Consider the following 21,432-nt stretch of genomic DNA (forward strand, 5'->3'; position numbering starts at 1 on the left):
ATGTTACATACATGTATGAATATGCTACAATGAAACCAAACTATTTTGTTTAATTAATGTGCATCAATGAAAAAAAAATAAATTTAAAAAATGAATCGTTTTATCCATGCTACCTTACTTTCTGAAGACTACTTCCTCAAATTGGGCATCAAGACCCATTTCAAATTATAATGAAATCTATAGCCCTAGATTTCATCTCCCTAGAATGAATAAAATTTTGTTCTTTGAGAACACTTCACCCGAGTAGAGATCATTCAGTGACCATGTCATCTCTCCAACTCAGTCAGCAGCTCTTTTAATTACCCCTGCTGTGAGGAAGTATTGTACCCCATCCCGTTCAAGTGTGCTTGATCATGTCTATTTGATTTTTACCAGTGTCTATTTGAAGTATGCTCATTCAGCAGTAGTATTCACTGGTTGGGACTAGAGCCAGTGAGGGACCTTATTGGCTCCCTGTTTGTCAAAAACATCAGGCTGACTGGGCTGCGCGAGGAGCTGCTTTTGGATGGTAGTGTGTACATATTGCCAAAAGCCCCAAAGATGTGTTTGTAGCTGTTTCCAGAGTTTCCATCTCATGAATAGACATGTCACAGTGTCTCTTTTTGAAATGAGTTAATTAGAATATTCACTAGATTATACCAAATTATTGTAACTTTTTGTAAATATCATGTAGAACATTTGACGCTGAGCAGAAAGCCCATCAGAATCTCAAGCGAACCTCTAAACAAAATGAGGGGGGAACCACGCCACCTTCTGGCCATATAGCCTAATTACAGGTTCAGGGTTTTGGAGGAATAATAAACTGCTAGTAAACATGAAGACTATAATATTAAAATTACAAAATGACAGAAAATATATATGACTTGATATTCTGGTGTTGGGAGAGAGTATGTGTTGTTGGTGTTTGCTTTGGCTTTGCCCTTCACATCTCCTGTTAGCTGGGCAGGCCCCAATTTCATGTATTCTTTGGACTTCTCACAGGATTGGAGGAGCCATTCCCACTGTGTTCTCCTACTTTGCTGAAGTGCTGGCCCGGGAGAAGCGGGGTGAGCATCTGAGCTGGCTCTGTATGTTCTGGATGATCGGCGGCATCTACGCCTCGGCCATGGCCTGGGCCATCATCCCACACTATGGTAAGAGGCTGGCCTTGCACCAGCCAAGCAAAATTGGTTTTGCTTCCAATTCCATCCCCATCTCTTCCTGTCTTCTACATGCTATTTTGAGGTCTTGATGCCCAACACTGTCATCATCATGGTTCTCCCTTTCATAGTGTCTACGAGTGGGGTTTTTTTTTTTTTTCTGTGCAAAGATTGGAGTAAAGTAAGACTGTGTCAAGTGGTTCTTTGGGTATATGGATATAATAGAAAATAATATATTTTCCTCTGCTATGCTCTCACAATAATTCTGGCCACCCAAATGCATGGGCATTTTTTCCCCAGCAACCAGTTCTCCCATAGCTGGCTGGCCTTCAATTTAACTCAGTTCTGACACTATTTACCTGGGTTTAGAGTCAGATCCCACAAGCTCAGGACTCAGGCCCGTGAGATTGCCCCTCACTTCAGATGCCAGTTGCAGGTCCCAGAGACCTCTGGAACTGACCAACTGTAAATTGGGTGTTCCCACTGTCTCCCTCTTCAGGATCAATCAGTTGCTAGAATGGCTCACAGATCTTTGGAAAACAATTTGTATTTCTCAGTTTATTATTGAGGATATTACAAAGGAAACAGATGAGCAGTCAGATGAAAATACGCAGGGAAAGGAGAAGAGTCCCTGTGCCTTCTCCAGGCTCACTACCCTCCTGACACCTCCGTGCATTCATCAACCTGGAAGTCCTCCAAACCCCATAGTTCAGGGATACTTAGAGGATTCTCTAAAAGTCACATGGGCTTGGTCAATTATTAACTGGATTTCCAGCCTCTCTCCCTTTGTCAGAGGATGGAGGGTGAGGCTGAGGCTTAGTCTTTCTGGGAGCAGACCCCGCCCAGCAGACCAAAAGCAGCCTCATGAGAACAAAAACACCTTGTTACCCAGAACATTTCAAGGGTTTAGGAGTTCTGTGTCATGAAATGGGGATGAAGATCAAAATATATATATTTCTTATTAAAAAACAAATTATCTTAGTATACTATATAGCTTTCTGCTGGCTTTTAAAAAATTTGTTCTTTTTAGATATACATCATAGTAGAGGATATTTTAACATATTATACATATACAGGACATTCTAATATTTTAAAGCCTACTTATTTGTTTACATAACATATTTTAAAGCCAACACTTATTTGTTTACACAACATATATGCTATCAATCCTGGTATCTCCTCAGACAGAGGTGAGAGGATGCACAGATCATCACCAGCATTTAAGGCAACATGACTTACAGCTGTTCTTGTGACTATCTTCAATTCACACACACACACAGGTGCCTGTATTCCTACCAGCCTCATCTCCTCCACCTCCAGGCAGCTCAGAACTGGGTTGGAAACACCGGAGTTCTATCTTGAGGACCCTTGATTTGCAGAATTGACCTGTCTGTGCTTCTAAGAGCCTCTCCTTAGTTTCTCTTAAGCACTTACTATTCCTGCCATCCCAGAGTATTTAAAAGTTCCATATGTCTAAGCAATGCTCTCCTGCTCAGAAACTAGGAGCTTCAAGTTGCTTTGCCCACAGATGGTGAAATGCAGGGATAAGTGAACAGAATGCAGGAATCAGATTCAATACATAAGGAAAAGAGGAGATGTTTTGGTCACATTTGTGACCATACACATACACAAAGAAACAGGCCAAAGTTTGCAAAATAGGAATACTGTATAAATTAAAACCACATATGTCCTCAAGACTCACTCTTTGGGAGCTGGTTGTGAAGCTCAGTATGCCTAGCATGCATGAGGCCCTGGATTCAATCCTCCAGTGCTGGGAAAAAGAAAAAAAAAAACATTTAGCTGGCTCTAAAATCTAATCAATCTCAAAAATTAGATCTCAATAACTCACTTTCCTCATTTTCTATTTTTGTTTTAGAACAGAGCAATTTTTCATTATAAAGCATAGCTCTGTTAAAGGACAACCTCAGAGAATTTGATTCATTGTCTATATCAGACATAGACTTTGGTAATCAGAAGCACTATAATTTGTTTTACCATACTGAATCCAAAATTCATGTTGTTGCTCTCTTTCTTTTGATAAACCTAAAAAGTCATATGAAAACTGAAATCATATTTAACAACAAAAATAAGACATAGGAGCTGGTTACTTGACCCATAAAGAACTTTCATTTGCTGAACATTTAAATTAGCTCAGGTGATAGGTCTCTTCTGTGTGGATTCTGGTTGCTTCTAGTCCAGAGATGTTTTCACATAGCCAGGACCCCATATCTCCCATTAAGATTGTCTCCTGCCACCATCTGAGGGATTAAAGGTTTTTCCTCCTTTATCTGGGGCCTGAAGACTTCATCAAGCCTCAGGACCTTCCTCTGTAGGACAACATTTAATTCATACCCCACTCAGTTCGCTGGTTCAAATAGAAAAGACACTTAGGGATTGTTTCATTGAACTTTATTTAAGGAGACAAAAGGAAAAGTGCAGAGCTTCAGCAGAAGAACCCACCAGTTCTTCCAGAAATGCTGCTAGTTCATCCTTAGAATGCCTTTGTGCAAATGAAAATAAGGTGCCCATCCACCCTCCCAGGAGGACTTGATTGCAGCCTCTCTCACCATCTCTACCAGGTGCTCATGCAAGGTGCAACCTGGCAACTTCACAAGGCACTTGCATTACTTTATCTTCTCTCTCTCTCCGATTACTTCTTAGCCACCTCTAGATCAGCCTTGTCCTCTATGTTAGCTTCTCATGACAGTACTGCTTCTTAGCCCCTGGTCCTCCCTTTCCACCATATAGGTCAGAATTTTACTGGCTTGACTTCCCTAAGCTTCTAACCTGTATTGGCTTCTGTGGTCTGCACATGTCCATGAAGACTGGACATGATTGTCTTATTTCTAATTTTTTCCTCACTAGGGATCCAGTTCCTCTGACTCTGCCTTTCTTTCACATAGCCTGCCCTTGAACTATGGATGATTCAAGATTGTTTCTCTTGCTTTGCCAATCATCAGTCAGTGACTAACCCACAAAGAATAATAGTCCCCACCTTTATTTTTCCATAGCACACATAAGACATCTCTTGTTTGTATCAGAAAGGGCTAGCTGATCCACAGGTAACTAGAACAAGGGAAGGTTGTAAACCGTAAACAATGCATGAAAAGTTACAGAAACAATCACAGCACAACAAAATTAAATGTCTGAGACAGACTTTAATTTTATGCTGAAAACACCTTAAGATATTAAAATCTTATGGTCCTATTTTATTGAAGGTTTTCTGTGGCCAGAAATGTAGTACCAACAACAAATTATTTCAATCAATCCTGGCTGCAAATTAGAAGCAACAGGGGAGATCTTTTAAAATGCCCTTGCTGAGATCATTGTTATGCTCTTGCAAGTTGAAGAGTTTTGTTTGGGTTTTTAAGGTTGAATTTTAAAACTCCTGCGTTGAGGTGTATGAGTGATCATGATGCTCTGTGGATGGGTTTTTCAGGGGCATGCATGTACAAAAAGTCATAAAGCTGGGTTCTTAAGATTTGTGCCTGTTGCTACGTCGGTGTTACGCTTTTTCACTTAATTTAATTTCTTTTAGTAATTTTTCCATTTCTGCACTCCCTTGAAATTACCCAAATTTGAATCCTATCCCAGATCAATTAAATCAGATTATCTGGGCCAGGAACCCAGTATTGAGCATTTTTATTTTTATTTTTTCTAGTTTAAAGTATGATTGACAAATAAGAATTATTTAGTGTGTACAACTTGATTTTTTATGAATGTATACCTTGTGGAATGATGATGCAATCAAACTAATTTACATACCCATCATCTCCATGGTTATCTTTATGTGTATGTGTGGTGAGAGCACTTAAGATCTACTCTTATAGTAAATTTCAAGTACATAATGCATTATTATTATTAACTATAGTTGCCATGTTGTATATTATATCTTCAGAATTTAGTATCTTGTGATTTTATATTCCTTATACTCTTTGACTACCATCTCCCCATTTCCTGAAAACCACTCTTCTACTCTCTGCTTCTATTATTTTGGCTTTTATTTTTTAGATTCCACATATGAGATCATGCAATTTTTACCATTCTGTGTCTGGCTTATTTCACTTAGCATAACGTCCTCCAGTTTTATCCATGTTATCTTCATGGTAGAATCTCCTTCTTTCTTTAAAATATTTATTTAGTTGTAGATGGACATAATACCTTTATTTATTTATTTTTATGTGATGCTGAGGATTAAATCCAGTGCCTCACAAACATAAGGCAAGTGCTCCACTCTGAGCTATAACCCAGCCCAATTTCCTTCTTTTTTAAAGCTAAATAATATTCTAGAGTTTCAGAGTTCTACAGTTTAAAGTCTTACATTTAAGTCTTTAATCCATTTTTAGTTGATTTTCATTTATGGTGCAAGAGAAAGTTCTGAGTGCATTCTTTTGCAAGTAAATATCAAGTTTTCCCAACCATTTTTTTGAAAAGACTCTCCTTTCTCCCATTGTATATTTCTGGTGCCTTCTTGAAGATTGTTGATCATATATGCATGGATTTGTTTCCAGGCTCTCTATTAGGTTCCATTGGGGTATCTAAATGTTTCTGTTAGTACCATTCTGTTTCAGTAGCTATAGCTTTGTAATATAATTTAAAATCAAAAATTGTGAGGCCTCCAACTTTGCTCTTGCTTAAGATTGCTTTACCTATTCAGGATCTTTTGAGGTTTCATATGGATTTAAGGGTTGCTTTTTCTTTTTCTTTTTTTTTTTTCAGAGTGGCTAGGAGGGCAGACTCATCTTTATTCAGAAGCTAAATTTTCATAGGAGATACTTGATTTGTATTTAAATTTCATAAAATTTTAAGGATTGCTTTTTCTATTTCTATGAAAAGACACTGAATTTTGATAGATATTGCACTAAATCTGTTGGTCACTTTGGGTAACATCAACATTTTGACAATATTAATTTTTCTAACCCATAAACATAAGATATCTTTCCCCTTATTTTTCCCTTATTCTGTTTCTTTTTTTAGTATCTTTTAGTTTTCAGTGTTCAGATCTGTTATAGTTTGGATGTGAGGTGTCCACCAAAAGCTCGTGTGTGAGAAAATGCGAGAACATTCGGAGGTGAAATGATTGGATTATGAAAGCCTTAAACCAGTCAAAGAATTAATCCCTCGATGGACATTAACCAAATGGTTATTGATGGCTGGCAGGTAGGGTGTGGCTGGAGGAGGTGGCAGTGGGGGTATGCCTTTGGGGTATATATTTTGTATCTGGTAAGTGCTTCTTGATCATTATGAGCTTCCCTCTGCCACACTCTTCTGTCATGATGTTCTGCCTCATCTCAAGTCCTGAGGAATGGAGCTGGCAGTCTATGGACTGAGACCTCTGAAACTGTGAGCCCCAAACAAACTTTTCCTCCTCTACAATTGTTCTTGTCAGGTCTTTCAGTCACAGCAGTGAAAAAGCTCACTAAAACAAGATTTTTCTCCTTCTTGGTTAAATTTATCCTATTTGGGGATGCTATTGTAAATGAAATTGTTTTCTTAGTTTCTTGTTTACATAATTCATTATTAATGTCTGAGATCCATATTATTATTATTATTATTTATTTATTTATTATTCTAATTTGTTATATATGACAGCAGAATACATTACATTTCTTATTACACACATAGAGCACAATTTCTCATATCTCTGGTTGTATACAAAGTATAGTCACACCATTTGTGTCTTCATATATGTACTTAGGGTAATAATTTCTATTTCATTCCACTGTCTTTTCCACCCACAAGCCTCCTACCTTCTCTCCCACCCCTTTGCCCTATCTAGAGTTCGTCTAATCCTCCCATGCTCCACCCCTCCCAACAACCCCATTATAAATCAGCATTCTTATATCAGAGAAAACATTTGGCATTTGTTTTTTGGGGATTGGCTCACTTCTCTTAACATTATCTTCTCTAACTCCATCCATTTACCTGCAAATGCCATGATTTTATTTTCTTTTATTGCTGAATAATATTCCATTGTGTATACATACCACATTTTCTTTTCCATTCATCTACTGAGGGCATCTAGGTTGGTTCCACAGTTTAGCTATTGTGAACTGTGCTTCTGTAAACATTGATGTGGCTGGGTCCCTGTAGAATGCTGTTTTTAAGTCCTTTAGGTATAGACCGAGAAGAGGGATAGCTGGGTCAAATGGTGGTTCCATTCCCAATTTTCTGAGGAAGCTCCATACTGCTTTCCATATTGGCTGCACCAATTTTCAGTCCCACCAGCAATGTAGGAGTGAAGCTTTTTTCCCACATCTTCGCCAATACTTATTGTTGTTTGTATGCATAATAGCTGTCATTCTGACTGAAGTGAGATGAAATCTTAAGAGTGGTTTTGATTTGCATTTCTCTAATTGCTAGAGTTGTTGAACATTTTTTAATGTATTTGTTGCTTGATTGTATAACATCTTCTGAGAAATGTCTGGTTCCTTGGCCCATTTATTGATTGGGTTATTAGTTTTTTTGGTGTTAAGATTTTTGGGTTCTTTATATAGTCTAAAGATTAGTGCTCTATCTGATGTGCATGTGGTAAAAATTTGCTCCCAAAATGTAGGCTCTCTATTCACCTCACTGATTGTTTCTTTTGCTGAGAAGAAGCTTTTTAGTTTGAATCCATTCCATTTATTGATTCTTATTCTTAATTCTTACACTATAGGAGTCTTATTAAGGAAGTTGGGGCCTAATCCAACATGATGGAGCTTTGGGCCTACTTTTTCTTCTAATAGGCGCAGTGTGGATGGTTTAATTCTTAGGTTCTTGATCCACTTAGAATTGAGTTTTGTGCATGGTGATTTCATTTTGTTGCATATGGATTTCCAGTTTTCCCAGCATCATTTGTTGAAGAGGCTATCTTTTCTCCAATGTATGTCTTTGGTGCCTTTGTCTAATATAAGATAACTGTAATTATGTGGGTTAGTCTCTGTATATTCTATTCTGTACCATTGGTCTAACAGTCTGTTTTGGTGCCAATACTATGCTGTTTTGTTACTATTGCTCTGTAGTATAGTTTAAGGTCTGGTATAGTATTGCTACCTGCTTCATTCTTCTTGCTAAGGATTGCTTTAGCTATTCTGGATCTCTTACTTTTCCAGATAAATTTTTATGACTGCTTTTTCTATTTCTATGAGGAATGTCATTGGGATTTTGATTGGGATTGTATTAGATTATGTGCAGATTTTTCAACCCAGACCCTGAAAGCTAGAAGATCCTGGACTCACGTTATTTTTGTTTATTGATTTTGTGTCTTATAACTTTTATTGAATTCATTTATTACTTCTCACGGTTTTGGAGGAACTCTTTAGTATTTTCTATATATAAAGTCCTATCATCTGCAAGCAGAGATAATTTTATTTTTTTATTTCTTATTTATTTATTTGCTACTTGCTCTGGCTAGGATTTCCAGTACGATGCTGATCAGCAATGGTAAGTATGTGTATTTTTGTCTTACTCCTTATCTTCGAGGAAAATCTTTTATTTTTTAGTATTGAGTGTGTTGGCTGAGGGCTTGTCAGCATGACCTTAGTAATGTTGAGGTGCATTGATAGTTTTTAAAGTCCCCAGGTAGTTCCAATATATAGTCAGATTTGAGACTCTTCAGCTTGCTGCCTCTTCCAGTGAAGGATCTCAGAAATCTGTTTTAATGTTTGGCCACTGAGATGTCACTGTGTATGGGGAGGGCTATGAATGACAATAAGGAAGAGTGAGCCTGATCTGAGTTTCAGCATTGTTGGTTTCATCCAAGCTGAAATACTTTCCTGTTCATTAAGTTTAAAATCCCAGTTAAAAAGTAACTTTATGTCTAGATAGTTCTCCTTTTCAATGGCACATCTTTTCACGGTGTTTAAAGATAACAAATATTTAAAAGTCTATCCAGTTCCTCTATAGCCTTGGGGCGGGGAGAAGCCTTAAATTTTCTCTCTGAAATTGTACACTGGGTAATCGATGCTGTACCCTATAGAAACAACAGGAGAAGGTCAGCCCCTGCCTCTCCATCCTTTCCTTGAGCAACTCTGAGTGCCCATCATCACCTGCTGCATAGCCATGTATTGAGGAATGTGAGAACAAAATGAAGTGTCTTACAGCCAGACGCTGACCCCAGCATCAAGATTTGCCCTAGAGGGAAGAAATCAATAACTGACATCCACATTGCAAAGGTACCTAAATGACAAATGACATGTTTTGTCAGGAGACTGATGGGCAGGAGGTTCTCTTTTTTGACCCCAGATGTCACCTTCAGGCAGTGTGACAGAGTAATCACTGTGCGAAGCCTGATCCTGAGACTTGAATTCTGGCTCCAGAAAAGCTTCTGATGCAAAGTAGACCTTGAGTTGGTCACTTGGGATTCTGAAAGGAAGGATTCTTGTGAAATTAGACACCATCCCAGGAAGGCTTTTTTGATTGCTTCATAGGTGATGAGTTAAGATGTGGGCTGATGGACAGTGGAATCAGCTTGGCCTACTGGGACCTAGTTTTGTGAATATATATATATATATATATATATATATATATATATATATATATATCACACATACATACACACATATATATGTACATGTATATATATATGTATATATATATGTATATGTGTGTATATATGTATATATATATGTATGTGTATGTGTGTGCATATGTGTGTGTGTGTATATATACCAAATCAGGGTGATTTTTTACCTCCTTATCATTACTTTGTCTTTGAAATGTTGAACTCTTCTCTTCTAGTTATCTTTTTATATATTCATAAAATATGTAATGGATTATTATGAACTATAGTCACCTCCCATGCTGTGGAACACTAGACCTTATTTCTTTTAACTGTGTTTTGGTACCCATTATGCAACCTACCTGTATCTCCCACTCTTAACCTGTAATAATAATTATTCTACTTCAGGTCATTCCTTTTTTGTTTTGTTTTGTTGGTTTTAACCCTAACTATGAGAGTGTATGTGCAGCATTTGTCTTTCTGTGTCTGGCTTATTTCATTAACATAATGTCCTCCAGTTCTATCAATTTTGCTGCAAATGATAGGATATCACTCTTTTTATGGCTCAGAGTTTTCCTGTGTATATATACCACATTTTTCTTATCCTTTCATCCATTCGTGGGTATCTAGGTTGATTCCCTCTCTTAGCTATTTTGAATAGTGCAGCAATAAACATGGGCATGCAGGTACCTCTTTGGTATGCTGATTTCTTTCCTTTGGCTGTGTACCCAGTAGTGGGATGGCTGGATCATATGGTTGATCTGTTTTTCAGTTTCTTGATGAACTTCCATACCATTCTCCATAGTAGCTATTCCAGCTTTCATTCCCAACAGACTGCAAAGATTCCCCTCTCACTATCACCAGTATTTCTTTTTTATCTTTTTGGTAATAGTCATTCTAATTGTGGTAAGATGACATCTCATTGAATGCAGATAAAAACAAGAAATATTGTCAAAAACAGAAGCTCAGGTGTAAAGGTTCTCTTTCGGTCCTCCTTCCCTTCCTCTCTCTCCCTGTAATCAGGATGCATCATATTTACTGGAAGCCCCATTGCCTTCAGGGCAAATGAGAACCAGAGCTGAATCATCACCTCCCTCTTGGCTAAGCTTCCACTTAGGCTCCATCCTTGAAGTTGCTGATGCTGCGGTAATGCGGCACTATCTGCTCCATTAAGCTCTCTATCATCATGTTCTCCTTTAAATTCGTGTGTGGATCAGAGGGGGTGTTCTCCCCTGCTGCGTGCATCCCAGTGAGTATAAGGACGCTCAGTTAGCTAATGGGGAGGATTTTTTCAGCACAGAGGCTGCGGCTCTTCACGTTCTTAAAGCCTGCAGCACACTGGGCTCCACTTGGCACCTCAGACAACCCCATGGCTTCTTTCTGGCTCAGTCTTCACTGCAGACATTATGGGATCACACTGGGAACGTCCATAAAGACAATCTCCCCTACTCTAGCCACAATGAAATGTAGGGTTTAAAAATACCCAGATTCCCAAGGTTACAGGAATTACCAAAGTCATTCTTTTGACTACATGGTGCATGAAGCTAATACATTTTCCATCTGAATGATAAGAAGAACAGGAGGCGGGGGGGATAGCTCTCTGGTTGAGGAAGGAATCTTTTGTTTAGAAAGAAAGGCTCTGTACCCAAGGAAAGAGGAACTCTGAGTCTCAGCCCACTGCTCCTATGAACTCTGCCAGGATTTTCAGTCTCCCTATCCACTGCCCTCATCAGCATTGTGGTGATGAGTTAGTGTAATAACCATGGTAAACACCCAGGGCATAATTAGTGCTCAAAAGTGGCAACTATTATTGCTACCTATTCCTTGCTTACAAGATGAGAGGATGGAGGAGGCAGAGGACTGAAAGGAAGAGGTTAACAGTTAAGATAATGAGAGAGAACCAAGGAAAAAATAATGCTGTAAAACCTCGGTTACTTGGAACCTATGAAGCAGAACCCTCCCCTCATTTGTTGGTTGGATGAATTCATATTCAACAGGCACATAATACATGGCCACGGTGCCACCCTGCTTGGGTAGAAAGAACAAGAGCCTGACAACTCTAACCTGCCTGCAGCTGGCCCTGTGGGTTACTTGGGCAGCAGCAGAGCCCAGCTCTGTTGCAGCAGCAAGGTGCGAAGACCCTGGAGACCGGGAGTCAGTGCAGTGGTTAATGGTACAGGCTTAGGTATAGAACAAGTCCTGGTTCTGAGCCAGTTCTGTCATGCCTAGCTTGTCACCTTTAGGATGGTTACCTAAGACTCTCTGAACCTCAGTTTCCTCTTCTGTAAAATAGGTATAATACTAATAGTATTACCCAGTAGATTTTCTGCATTAAAGGACTACTTACAAAATGTGGTTCCTTTGTGTGTGGCTGGCACAAACATTCATCGAATGTCTTGGGTTTTCATGTGCAGTTCTGAAATTGGGGTGAGAAAGGAAAGAAATTTTAAGAAATTTACTCACCTGTACCCAAACATTTTTCTCTACTGTTTGCCTGTAACTTGAAGATGTGAAGATGGATAAAATGGAGAAAGGTACAGGAACCCATGGGCCCTGAACCCAGCCCACTTAGCTTTGCTGTATTTTACTGAGTGTCACAGCCTTGGAGATTTGTGGTCAAGGGTTAAAGTAAGACATTTCGAGGGGAATCAATTTTGTACATGAATGTACACCAGTATAATTTAGTAATTTGTTCATTTTTAGGCTCAATCATATGTTTTATCTCAACAAAATGACCCTTGACCTCCAATGTCCTTTACTCTGTTGTTCATTCTCCCCATGCAAAAACAATGACTGAGTCTGTAAGGGGTTATGAAGGACACAGGAGCTCAAAAATGCACTATCCTGGTTTAAGTGTGTGGCCATTTCCTTAAGAGGGTGTGTCTAATGGTTACCATTCATGGTAACCAGAAGTAAGTGTTCAAGAAGTCTTGCAGGCTGAAAGTCAGGAAGAAGCCAGCTCTTTTACCTCAGCCCTCTGGTCTCTCTCCTCATCCTAAGTATATCACCTCTTTGTTCAATCCCTATTCAATAAAAAGCCTATGAGGAAGACGTGTCTATCAGTGAGGGTACAGATTGTATCCTGAAGACCCAAATTGTTATCTGTTTAACTTTCTTAGGAATGGAGAGCTCTGCACAGTTCTAGGAAACACTTTTCTACATTCTCACTCTGGCTTTTGAGGCTTGTGAATTGAGGGGAGTTGCCTCTTCTATTGTGAATTAAGTCAATTGAGATCATGGATCTGAGGTCTTAAATTTCCAGTTAAGCACCCTGGAAATGGAAAGGCAGTTAGCCATATGTTGGGATCCTTCTATGTCCCAGCCATATTATTTTGTGCATAGGAGCTTAAAATGGGAAAATGAGCTTTTAAATATGACAATTTCCTGCTCTTTTGTTAATATGAAGAACTGTATTCTTCTATGCTGCTAACACTGCTAGGTAACACTGCAGAGGTTTGTGACCTTGTTCTCCTTTGGACCCTCAGATGAACTCTACAAACCTCTTTTCAGAATAATGTTTTTAAAAGCAAGTGAAAAAAATAAGGTTATAAATAAAATTAGACATTGCAAAATACAGTTACCAAAATGTATTAACAGGTTAAGTGTCAACCTATTACTGGGCTAGTCCCTACCATAATGTTCAAGTACATATGAGGTACAAGCTGGAAATCAATGGATGCTTTCTCTTGAATCATAGGAGTCATTAGACCTTGGTTCCAGGCTACTACATTCCATTTCTTCCCTTCAGTTAAAATTACAACTGGGCTGTAGCTCAGTAGTATAGCACTTGCCTAGTATGGGTTTGATCCTCAACACCATATTAAATAAATAAAATATATATTTTTAAAAAATTATAATTAGCTAAAAATATTGACTAAAAGTGAGGCCTAAACAAGATCCAAGTTTATTTTATATCACATTTTGAAAGTCTGGCTGGAAGCAGTCCAGGGCAGGTATAATGGCTCAACAGTCATTGCCAAGGTCTCCAATTCCTTTTATTCCCATTGTTCCACCATTCTTAGTACATTCTAACTAGTAGATCCACCTTCTGAGCAGTACAAAGTAGGAAAGATATACAAGGATTATCCTGTGCTTCTTTCAATAACTTCTTGCAAGTTTCATACAAATTAATTTAAATCTCATTTTCCAGAACTTCAACAGTTAAACATTCCTAGCTGCAAGGGAGTCTTAGAAATATATAAAAGTCTTCCATTCCAACCAGCTTGGAGAATATGAATCAGAGTAGAATGGATATTGGGAGATAAGTAGTTATCGTCACTGCACCATTTCATTCTTCCTCTGAAAAAAAATCTTTTAATAATGTTCCTAAATTTTATAATCTAATATTTAAGTGTGGCCCTTTTATATTCACTGATTTGGGTATGCAACTAACAGAAAGCAACTCTGGCAAGCTTAACCAGAACAGGAATTACTGGAAAGCTATTACTGGGCACCTCACAGAATGGTTGAAAAGCTTAGAAAACAGCAGGAACCAAGGGAATCCTTCCTTAGATGGCTATCATGACACATCAGCAAACTCAAATTTCTGTACCTAAACCCAAAGGAAACACTTGCAGTTTAAGAAAAAAATAGCCCAAATTATACAATTTTGGTTTTCAGTTCACCAAGAAGCTTTTATATTGGTTTGACTTTTCCTCATAAGTCACAAAGAGAGAGTTGTTTTCTTTGCCAGATGCAATCCTTAGGGATACCACCTGCTGTTAGTAAATTATAACTATCAAAGCATGACATTATACATGAGTTACCCCAGCACCCTCATCCAGATAAGTTGCTTAGCATACACAAATGTGTTTGAGAGGAGAATCAGCTCATATTTGAAGATGATTATAAGTATATAAAGACTAATGTTAGCCTTTATCAGCCAGTTTCAAAGAATGTAGAAACAAAGTCCTCAAGATCCCTAGTCAATGTGAATCCTCTGCAGCATCTCAAAATGGATCAGACTTTCCTGGCCCTCAGATCACAGTTGATTTAAGTGTTAAAAGAAAATGTGAATCCTAGCCTGACCAGCAGACTTAATCCCAAAAGAATCTTGGAGAACTTGTTCTCCAGTAGAGAATATTTATAGTGAAGAAAGCCAGGAAAGTTGGTGCCTATTCTAAGAGCTATTGATTTGGGGATTCTTATCTTGAGAACAAATAATACATACATTTTATAGTATAAAATTAGATTAAAAATTAATGGCCATCCCAAATGCTGGTGAGGATACAGAGAAACTGTACCTTTCATGCATTGCTGGTGGGAATATAAAATAATACAGCCACTCTAGAAAATATGTTGATGGATTCTTTAAAAACTAAACCTACATCTAATTCAACCAGCAACTGCACTCCTGGCATTTCTGCCAGAGAAATGAAAACTATGTCTATACAGAACCTTGTACATGATTGTTTGTAACAAGTTTATCTGTAATAACCAAAAACACAACCAAAATGTCCTACAGTACAATAGAATGTTCCTCACCAAGGGGGGGAAAAAACTATTGTTACAATAACTCATACAGACCTCAGGGGTATTTTGCAGAATAACAAATCTAATCTCAGAAGGCTTATTTATATAACATTCTAGAAACAACAAACATAGAGATGAGAAAAAATTAGGAACAATGGTGGTCAGGGGAGGGGAGTGGGTGTGAGTATACAGGGAGATCTGTGTTGGTGGCATAGTTCGGTGTCTTTTTTTTAAGAGAGAGAGAGAGAATTTTTTAATATTTATTTTTCAGTTTTCGGTGGACACAACAACTTTATTTTTTATTTTTATGTGGTGCTGAGAATCGAACCCAGTGCCCCGCACATGCCAGTGCCCCGCTTGAGCCACATCCCCAGCCTTCAGTGTCTTGATTTTTAAGGTGGTACATGAATCCACAAATGTGAAAAAATGATGTAGGACTATATACACCCCTTGGTATCCATGGGTTACATACCTATGGAGTCAACCAACCATAGATTAAAAATATTTGGAAAAAAAGATTATATTTATACTTGCATTTATATTTTATCAATATTCCCTAAGAAATATAGTATGATAACTACTTAGAAAGAATTTACATTGTATTAGGTATTATAAATAATATGGAGATGATTTAAAGTACTTGGGAAGATTGTTTAGGTTATGTGCAAATATATAGCCTTTTATATAAGGGGCTTGAGCATCTGTAGATTTCAGTATCCAAGGAATTTCTTGGAATTAACACCCTGCAGATAACTGAGGGATGACTGTACATACACAGTATTAATGTCAGTCTCTCCTACTTATGATATTATACTGTAATTATGTAAGATTAACCTTTGAGGTAAAGGGTACATGTAACCTCTATATCTTTGCAACTTTCTGTGAAACTTTAAGTTTTTCAAAATAAAAAGTAGAAAACAAATGAGTAATATCATTTTAAAGGGCATTTTTACATATTTATTCTAATAATCTTGTGAGAAAAGGCAATAGAAATGTTGTGTTGTTACCCTTTTATTTTTAATGGAGAACCTGTTGCATAGAAAAGCTGTCATTTCCCAAAGTCCCACAGATAATGGAAGATTAGACATTAGACAGTTTTCTGATCCTCATTTCTTCACAGTGTGCTCCAGACATGACAAAACTAAGAAACTTCCCCAAAGAGTGACACAGAGGGTTATCTGGAACCACTTTGTTTCCATGGCATGCAGATGGCCACTGTCCCCTTATCTGTCATAACCCCATGCCAAGCCTTTTGAGATCTAAGCCTCCATTGTACACCTGAAGAAAAACCAATCACATATCAAATTCTTTGTTATAGTAAAAATTACCATCCTGAAGATTTTATAAGAGGGGATTTTACATCACACACATTATAGCCCATAACATAGTAAATCCTCATTTGGCCTTTGTGTTTCAAAAGCACCATGAGGACTTCTCCCTGACCTTCACACACAGCATGCCACTTCACTGGCTCCTCTCCTTTTAGGACCTCGCTCTCTTTATTATGAAGAGAAATCAAACTCTGGCAGCTTCTGGCTCTTAACTTACATGCCCCACCTGTATTAGTCTGCTCAAGCTCCCATTTAAAAACAACAACAACAAAAATACCAAAACAGACCCAGTGGTTTAAACAACACATCTTTTTTCTCATGGTTCTAGAGACTAAAAGGTGCTGCTTGAGAAGGTTTCTGGCAAGTGCTCTCTTCCTGATTTATAGACAGTGGCCCTCTTGCTGTGCCCTCCCATGACAGACAGAGGGGGAGACCTGTCTCTTTCCTTCTCATCTTGTAAGGACACCGTTTTTGTGGGATTAGGGCCCTACCCTTATGACCTCAATTAACCTTAATTACTTCCCCAAATCCTCTCTACACATAGTCACATTAAAGATCAGGAATTCGATCTATGCATTTTGGAAGATGAAGTTCACTTTCTAACACCACACTTTGTGATATTAGCCAACAAAGAGCACTCCAGGTACCAGAAATCACTGCACTTATTAAAGATATTGAGGGTTGTTAGATTTTTTTTCTAGAGTTTTTATTGTTAGATATCTACTATAAACCTATCCTGATTTGTTTTGCTCTAAAATAAGGTCATCCTTATTTTTATAGACCCATGAGCACTCCCTAGCTCCTTTAACTGCAAATTTTTATATTTTGAAGTACACAAAATGCATGTGTGTGTCAGGGAGAAGGGTTCTTTGAAAAAAATCTGTTTTGAAAATACCCTTGCTGACCTAATTAGATCCTTTTCCCAAGGCTTACCATTAACATCATTACCAAGTCTTGATTACTAACTACCAGCACTTTTAAATCAACTTTCACTTGGAGGGATACAAAAATAGTCATCACTTTCGAAAGTGACCCTTGTTTCAATGTCATTATCATTTCTTAAATGTCCATGAATAATACTGAACTGGCTTAAAGGTTAAGAGAGACACAGTTTTGTGGAAAGGTACAGAATTCTTTCTTCATGTCTTAGGGTACACATTGGAGAAACTAAATATCTTTTTTTCTTCCATATGCATAGTGGGGTGCCCAGAAGGCATACTCCCTTGTTTTGCCCAGCTTGTTAAGGTTAAAGGTTGTTGAGTTACTCATCTGCTTTTCATAATATTCTTTCATTTATAAAGTCTAAGCCAAACTTTGTTTTTTTACATAACCAACCAGCAAGGACATTGGTATTAAGTGGCCCAGCAACTCCTTATTTTCTTATGGGTTAGGTGATTGTATTGTCTGTCTGTCTGTCTCTCTCTCTCTCTCTCTCTCTCTCTCTCTCTGTGTGTGTGTGAAAATCAAGCTTACCATTGCCCCATGATGCTTTTAGAGCACCTGTGAACAATCCAAGGAGATCCAGGGTATGGAAGCTTAGCAAATGTACCTTTCAGTATAACTGGACCATATGGAGGATACTTGTGTGACTAGTTCCCTGAGATGCATGATTAACTACCTAGAATAGAGCCTTACAAGAATAGATAGTTGAATAAGACAGATTTTGAAGTTGAAAGCATGATGGAAGAAGAATCAAGTATGCAATGAAATAAGCATCCATCCTATAACAGGATGCTTGGAAGTGAAGTTTGGAAGTACCTGGTCTTTTATGTAACATTGGAGCACATTTCCACTTGAAGACAGATTGAACTGTATTATCCCCTTATTCCTCATTCCATGTTCAACCCTGAAAAAGCTCTTTAGCTGTGCAGCCCATCATGTTATAGAGTGTATAAAACACACAGGAGGAGGTTGGGGCTTGGATAGGATATTTGCAAAGAGGTTGGAAAACAGTGAGCCTGAGAAGTGTATGGTGGGAAGGTGACAGAGGTCAGTCTTAAAGTCTGGGCCAGATATGGCAAAAGAAAAAGTGAGTCAGAGCAGAGTGAGGGTGGTTGCTATTGATCTCAATCAAACAATAAAATGTTTGTGTGATCTAGTAGTAGAAGAAGAAATGGGCTCATTAATATATTCCTTACCTTGTCTTCCCAATGATTAGTAGCACATCTTAACAAGATGACTAGCAAGGATTAGGAAATTAGTTGGGAGCCATGGAACTTCTGTATTTTCTCTGCCTAAATTATCTAGTGAAGAAGTGGATTCTAGAATTTTGGAATTGATCCTTCATTTAAATTACTTTATGAGGGTGTAATGTGGCACTTTTTGACTGTCAAAAATTGATCAGGTAACCCTTCTGTGCCTGCCTTGTACCAGAAGCCATGAGTGCTTCTAATGTAAGGTAGTAGTGGAAACATCTGGTCTGGGATCACAGCAATGAGTCAAATCCTTACTGTTCACCTTCCCTAATGCAGCCTATAGGTTTAAAGCACCTATTCCTTAAGTACTGTGATGGACTTGGGAAGTTAGCTGGGTCCACCTTAAATTCTTCTATGTCCTTTACCATACAAGTGTGTTTGTAGTTAGAGGAGAGTTCACATGGTTTGATGGGTTAGGTGAAGGTTGGGAGGAGGAGCAGGGTAGTAAGGGACATTGAGTTATGAGGAATCAGAGGAGCCCTGACTTTATTTGCCTTAACAGTTTAAGACCAAGATGGCCAACTAAAAGATTTTAGTGTTCAAGCCAGTGACGTAAATAAGTGAAGGTGGCACATAATGACACCTTACATGAGAATTACCACTGGTGCCTTGTGAAGTTTTTCAGAACCCTCATCTCATGATGCAATAAAACTCATAACATGACAGTCTGTTCTGTGCAGAGCTGGCCAGGCAGAAGACCACAGCTGGAAATAAGTGGCAGGCAGGTCCTCTCAGGACCATTTTCCCTCTTGCTATGTAAGGTTTGTGCTCAAGGTTGTCTCAGAACAATGGTATATTTTCTATCTTGTCATAGAAAGACGGTGGGGGACCAGAAGAGGAAAGAAAGAAAAAGAAAAAAAGGCTATGGAAGGAGTTGTTTCTCCCTTTCTGATTTAAAGGAGATACTGGTGGAAATACGTAGGAGGAGCCATTAACCCAGAGCTTGCTGGAGCATCCTCCCACTCACTTCTTCTGCCTGACGTACATCACTGCCTCATAGGATTTTCTTCATTCCATCAATAAAAAATAAATATTGGTTTCTTTAGAACTCTAAGCAATTTCTGGACTCTGAGGCAGAGATCCAGTCTTAGTCATCTTTATAACCTCCATGGCACAGAACTCAATGCCTCACCTGGGCTAGCCCACAGTGAAGGTTTTTGTTGAATTGAGTCACAGAGACCCATAATCAGCACCCTGCTCAGTGAATGCCCCTCTCAGTGATGTCAGAGCCCTCCACACATCCGGTCAGTCAGTTACTCTCAGTTCATTCATTTTATTAAATATGCGTGTACTGAAAAATTATTTTTTCCTTAGTGAATCAACATTTTTAGGAATGGGTTCCCACCCTGCTGGCAGTTGTGGCTGATGGAGTGCAAAGAAGGGCAGCTCATTCCATTCCATTGCATTTCACATCTCACGTGGCAAAGATCTCTGCAGGAGCTATTACGCAGACTAGTAGAGCCACAAGTAGCTCTCCTGCAGCCAGGGGTTTGTCATTGCTGAGCTGCTGCTAGAGTATTGTCTTTAAAAATGCTCTTCAAGCTTCTGGATTCTCTCTCTCTCTCTCTCTCTCTCTCCTCTTTTTTTTTTTTCCTAACCTGTGACTCATGTTTGGATTCTAAAGCATTGTGTCTACAGCCTTTGCAAGCTTCTCAAGGGACCCAGAACATTGGTCTATTTAAAGTGTCAGGCATTCATTAGGTCTTGCAATATCAGGGGGAATTTCCTTGCTTTTGAGACTAGATTAGATCCATTTGGGTGTTTATCAAGGAAAAGCCTCTCAGCATGGCTGTCCTTGGAATGGCACTGAGATGAGTAGCTGAAAAGTGACAGGGCGGAAGCAGGGGCTGAGGTAACCAGAGAGTAAGTCTGTGACTCACAGCAGAGAGGCTCTTTAAAACCAAAAAGCAGGAAGGAAGGGCTGCCTGATGTGTTCTAAGAGCACTTGGCAGGAACGTGGAGAAGATGGAAAAATCCAGATGGACAGTTAAAGTAAGAAAATCATGAGTCTGTCCTCTAGAACCTCATGTTTTTAAGTTTGAGACTGAAGTCACTCTCTTAAGGGGAATGAGAAGAACTGAGAGGGGCCATAGTTGGGGAGAAACACCCCATACTTCTTAACAAAAGGATCTGTTATCAATTTTGTTTACTAACATTTACTGAGCATTTAATATGTACTATATACACTGTTCTAAAAAATGAAGGTATGTTAGTTCTTTAATTTTTACAATGGTGTCATGAAATAGGTACCATTATCTTCATTTTGCAGGAAGGAAAACAGAGACTGGGAGAAGGAGCCCAAGGTCACCCATCTAGTAAACTGCTGGAATCCAGAACCATGCAGCATGTATGTCCCTAGACATCACGTTCTTGGTGGCTTCATAGTTTACTTACCATTTATTGGGCCAATGCCCAAGAAGTCACTTGTACCTCTTGCAGTTCCATGCCCGGCTTTCCATTAAAGACTGTAAGTTTAGGATAATGTCCTTTTCTTCTTGTCTCAGGATGGATCCTTCAAATGGCCTAGCCAGGACAGCAGGGAAATTTCTAGACCAGCATTCATATAAACTATGACTAAAAGTGGAAATCCTACTAACACCCACCCTCCCACCTCCACTCCTATGTCTGCCAGGCTGAGGACCCCCACCCTGGTAAGAGAAGGCAATATGGTCTTTCAGAGCTCTTTCTAACCCCCTCTAGCTTTGAAGTCCCATTTGTTATTTCAGAACCTAGGATCTCTCCTGGACAAATGGGGTTTGTCCAGCTTTTGAGTTACTTTCTTACTTCATGTTGGACAATTAGAAATGAGTAGT

The 21,432-nt window shown here is 38.7% G+C and overlaps 1 protein-coding gene across 1 annotated transcript in view; it reads left to right on the plus strand.

The window, feature by feature from the left end:
- Sv2c (synaptic vesicle glycoprotein 2C) overlaps window positions 1–21,432 on the plus strand; it is a 215,466-nt gene that overhangs the window by 121,727 nt on the left and 72,307 nt on the right. Inside the window, exon 4 of the mRNA XM_027927803.3 lies at window positions 982–1,133. Coding sequence (XP_027783604.2) covers window positions 982–1,133 — 152 coding nt within the window. The remainder of the gene's footprint in view (window positions 1–981; window positions 1,134–21,432) is intronic.

Source organism: Marmota flaviventris, chromosome 5 (genome assembly GCF_047511675.1).
Source record: "Marmota flaviventris isolate mMarFla1 chromosome 5, mMarFla1.hap1, whole genome shotgun sequence".
Lineage (NCBI taxonomy): Eukaryota > Metazoa > Chordata > Mammalia > Rodentia > Sciuridae > Marmota > Marmota flaviventris.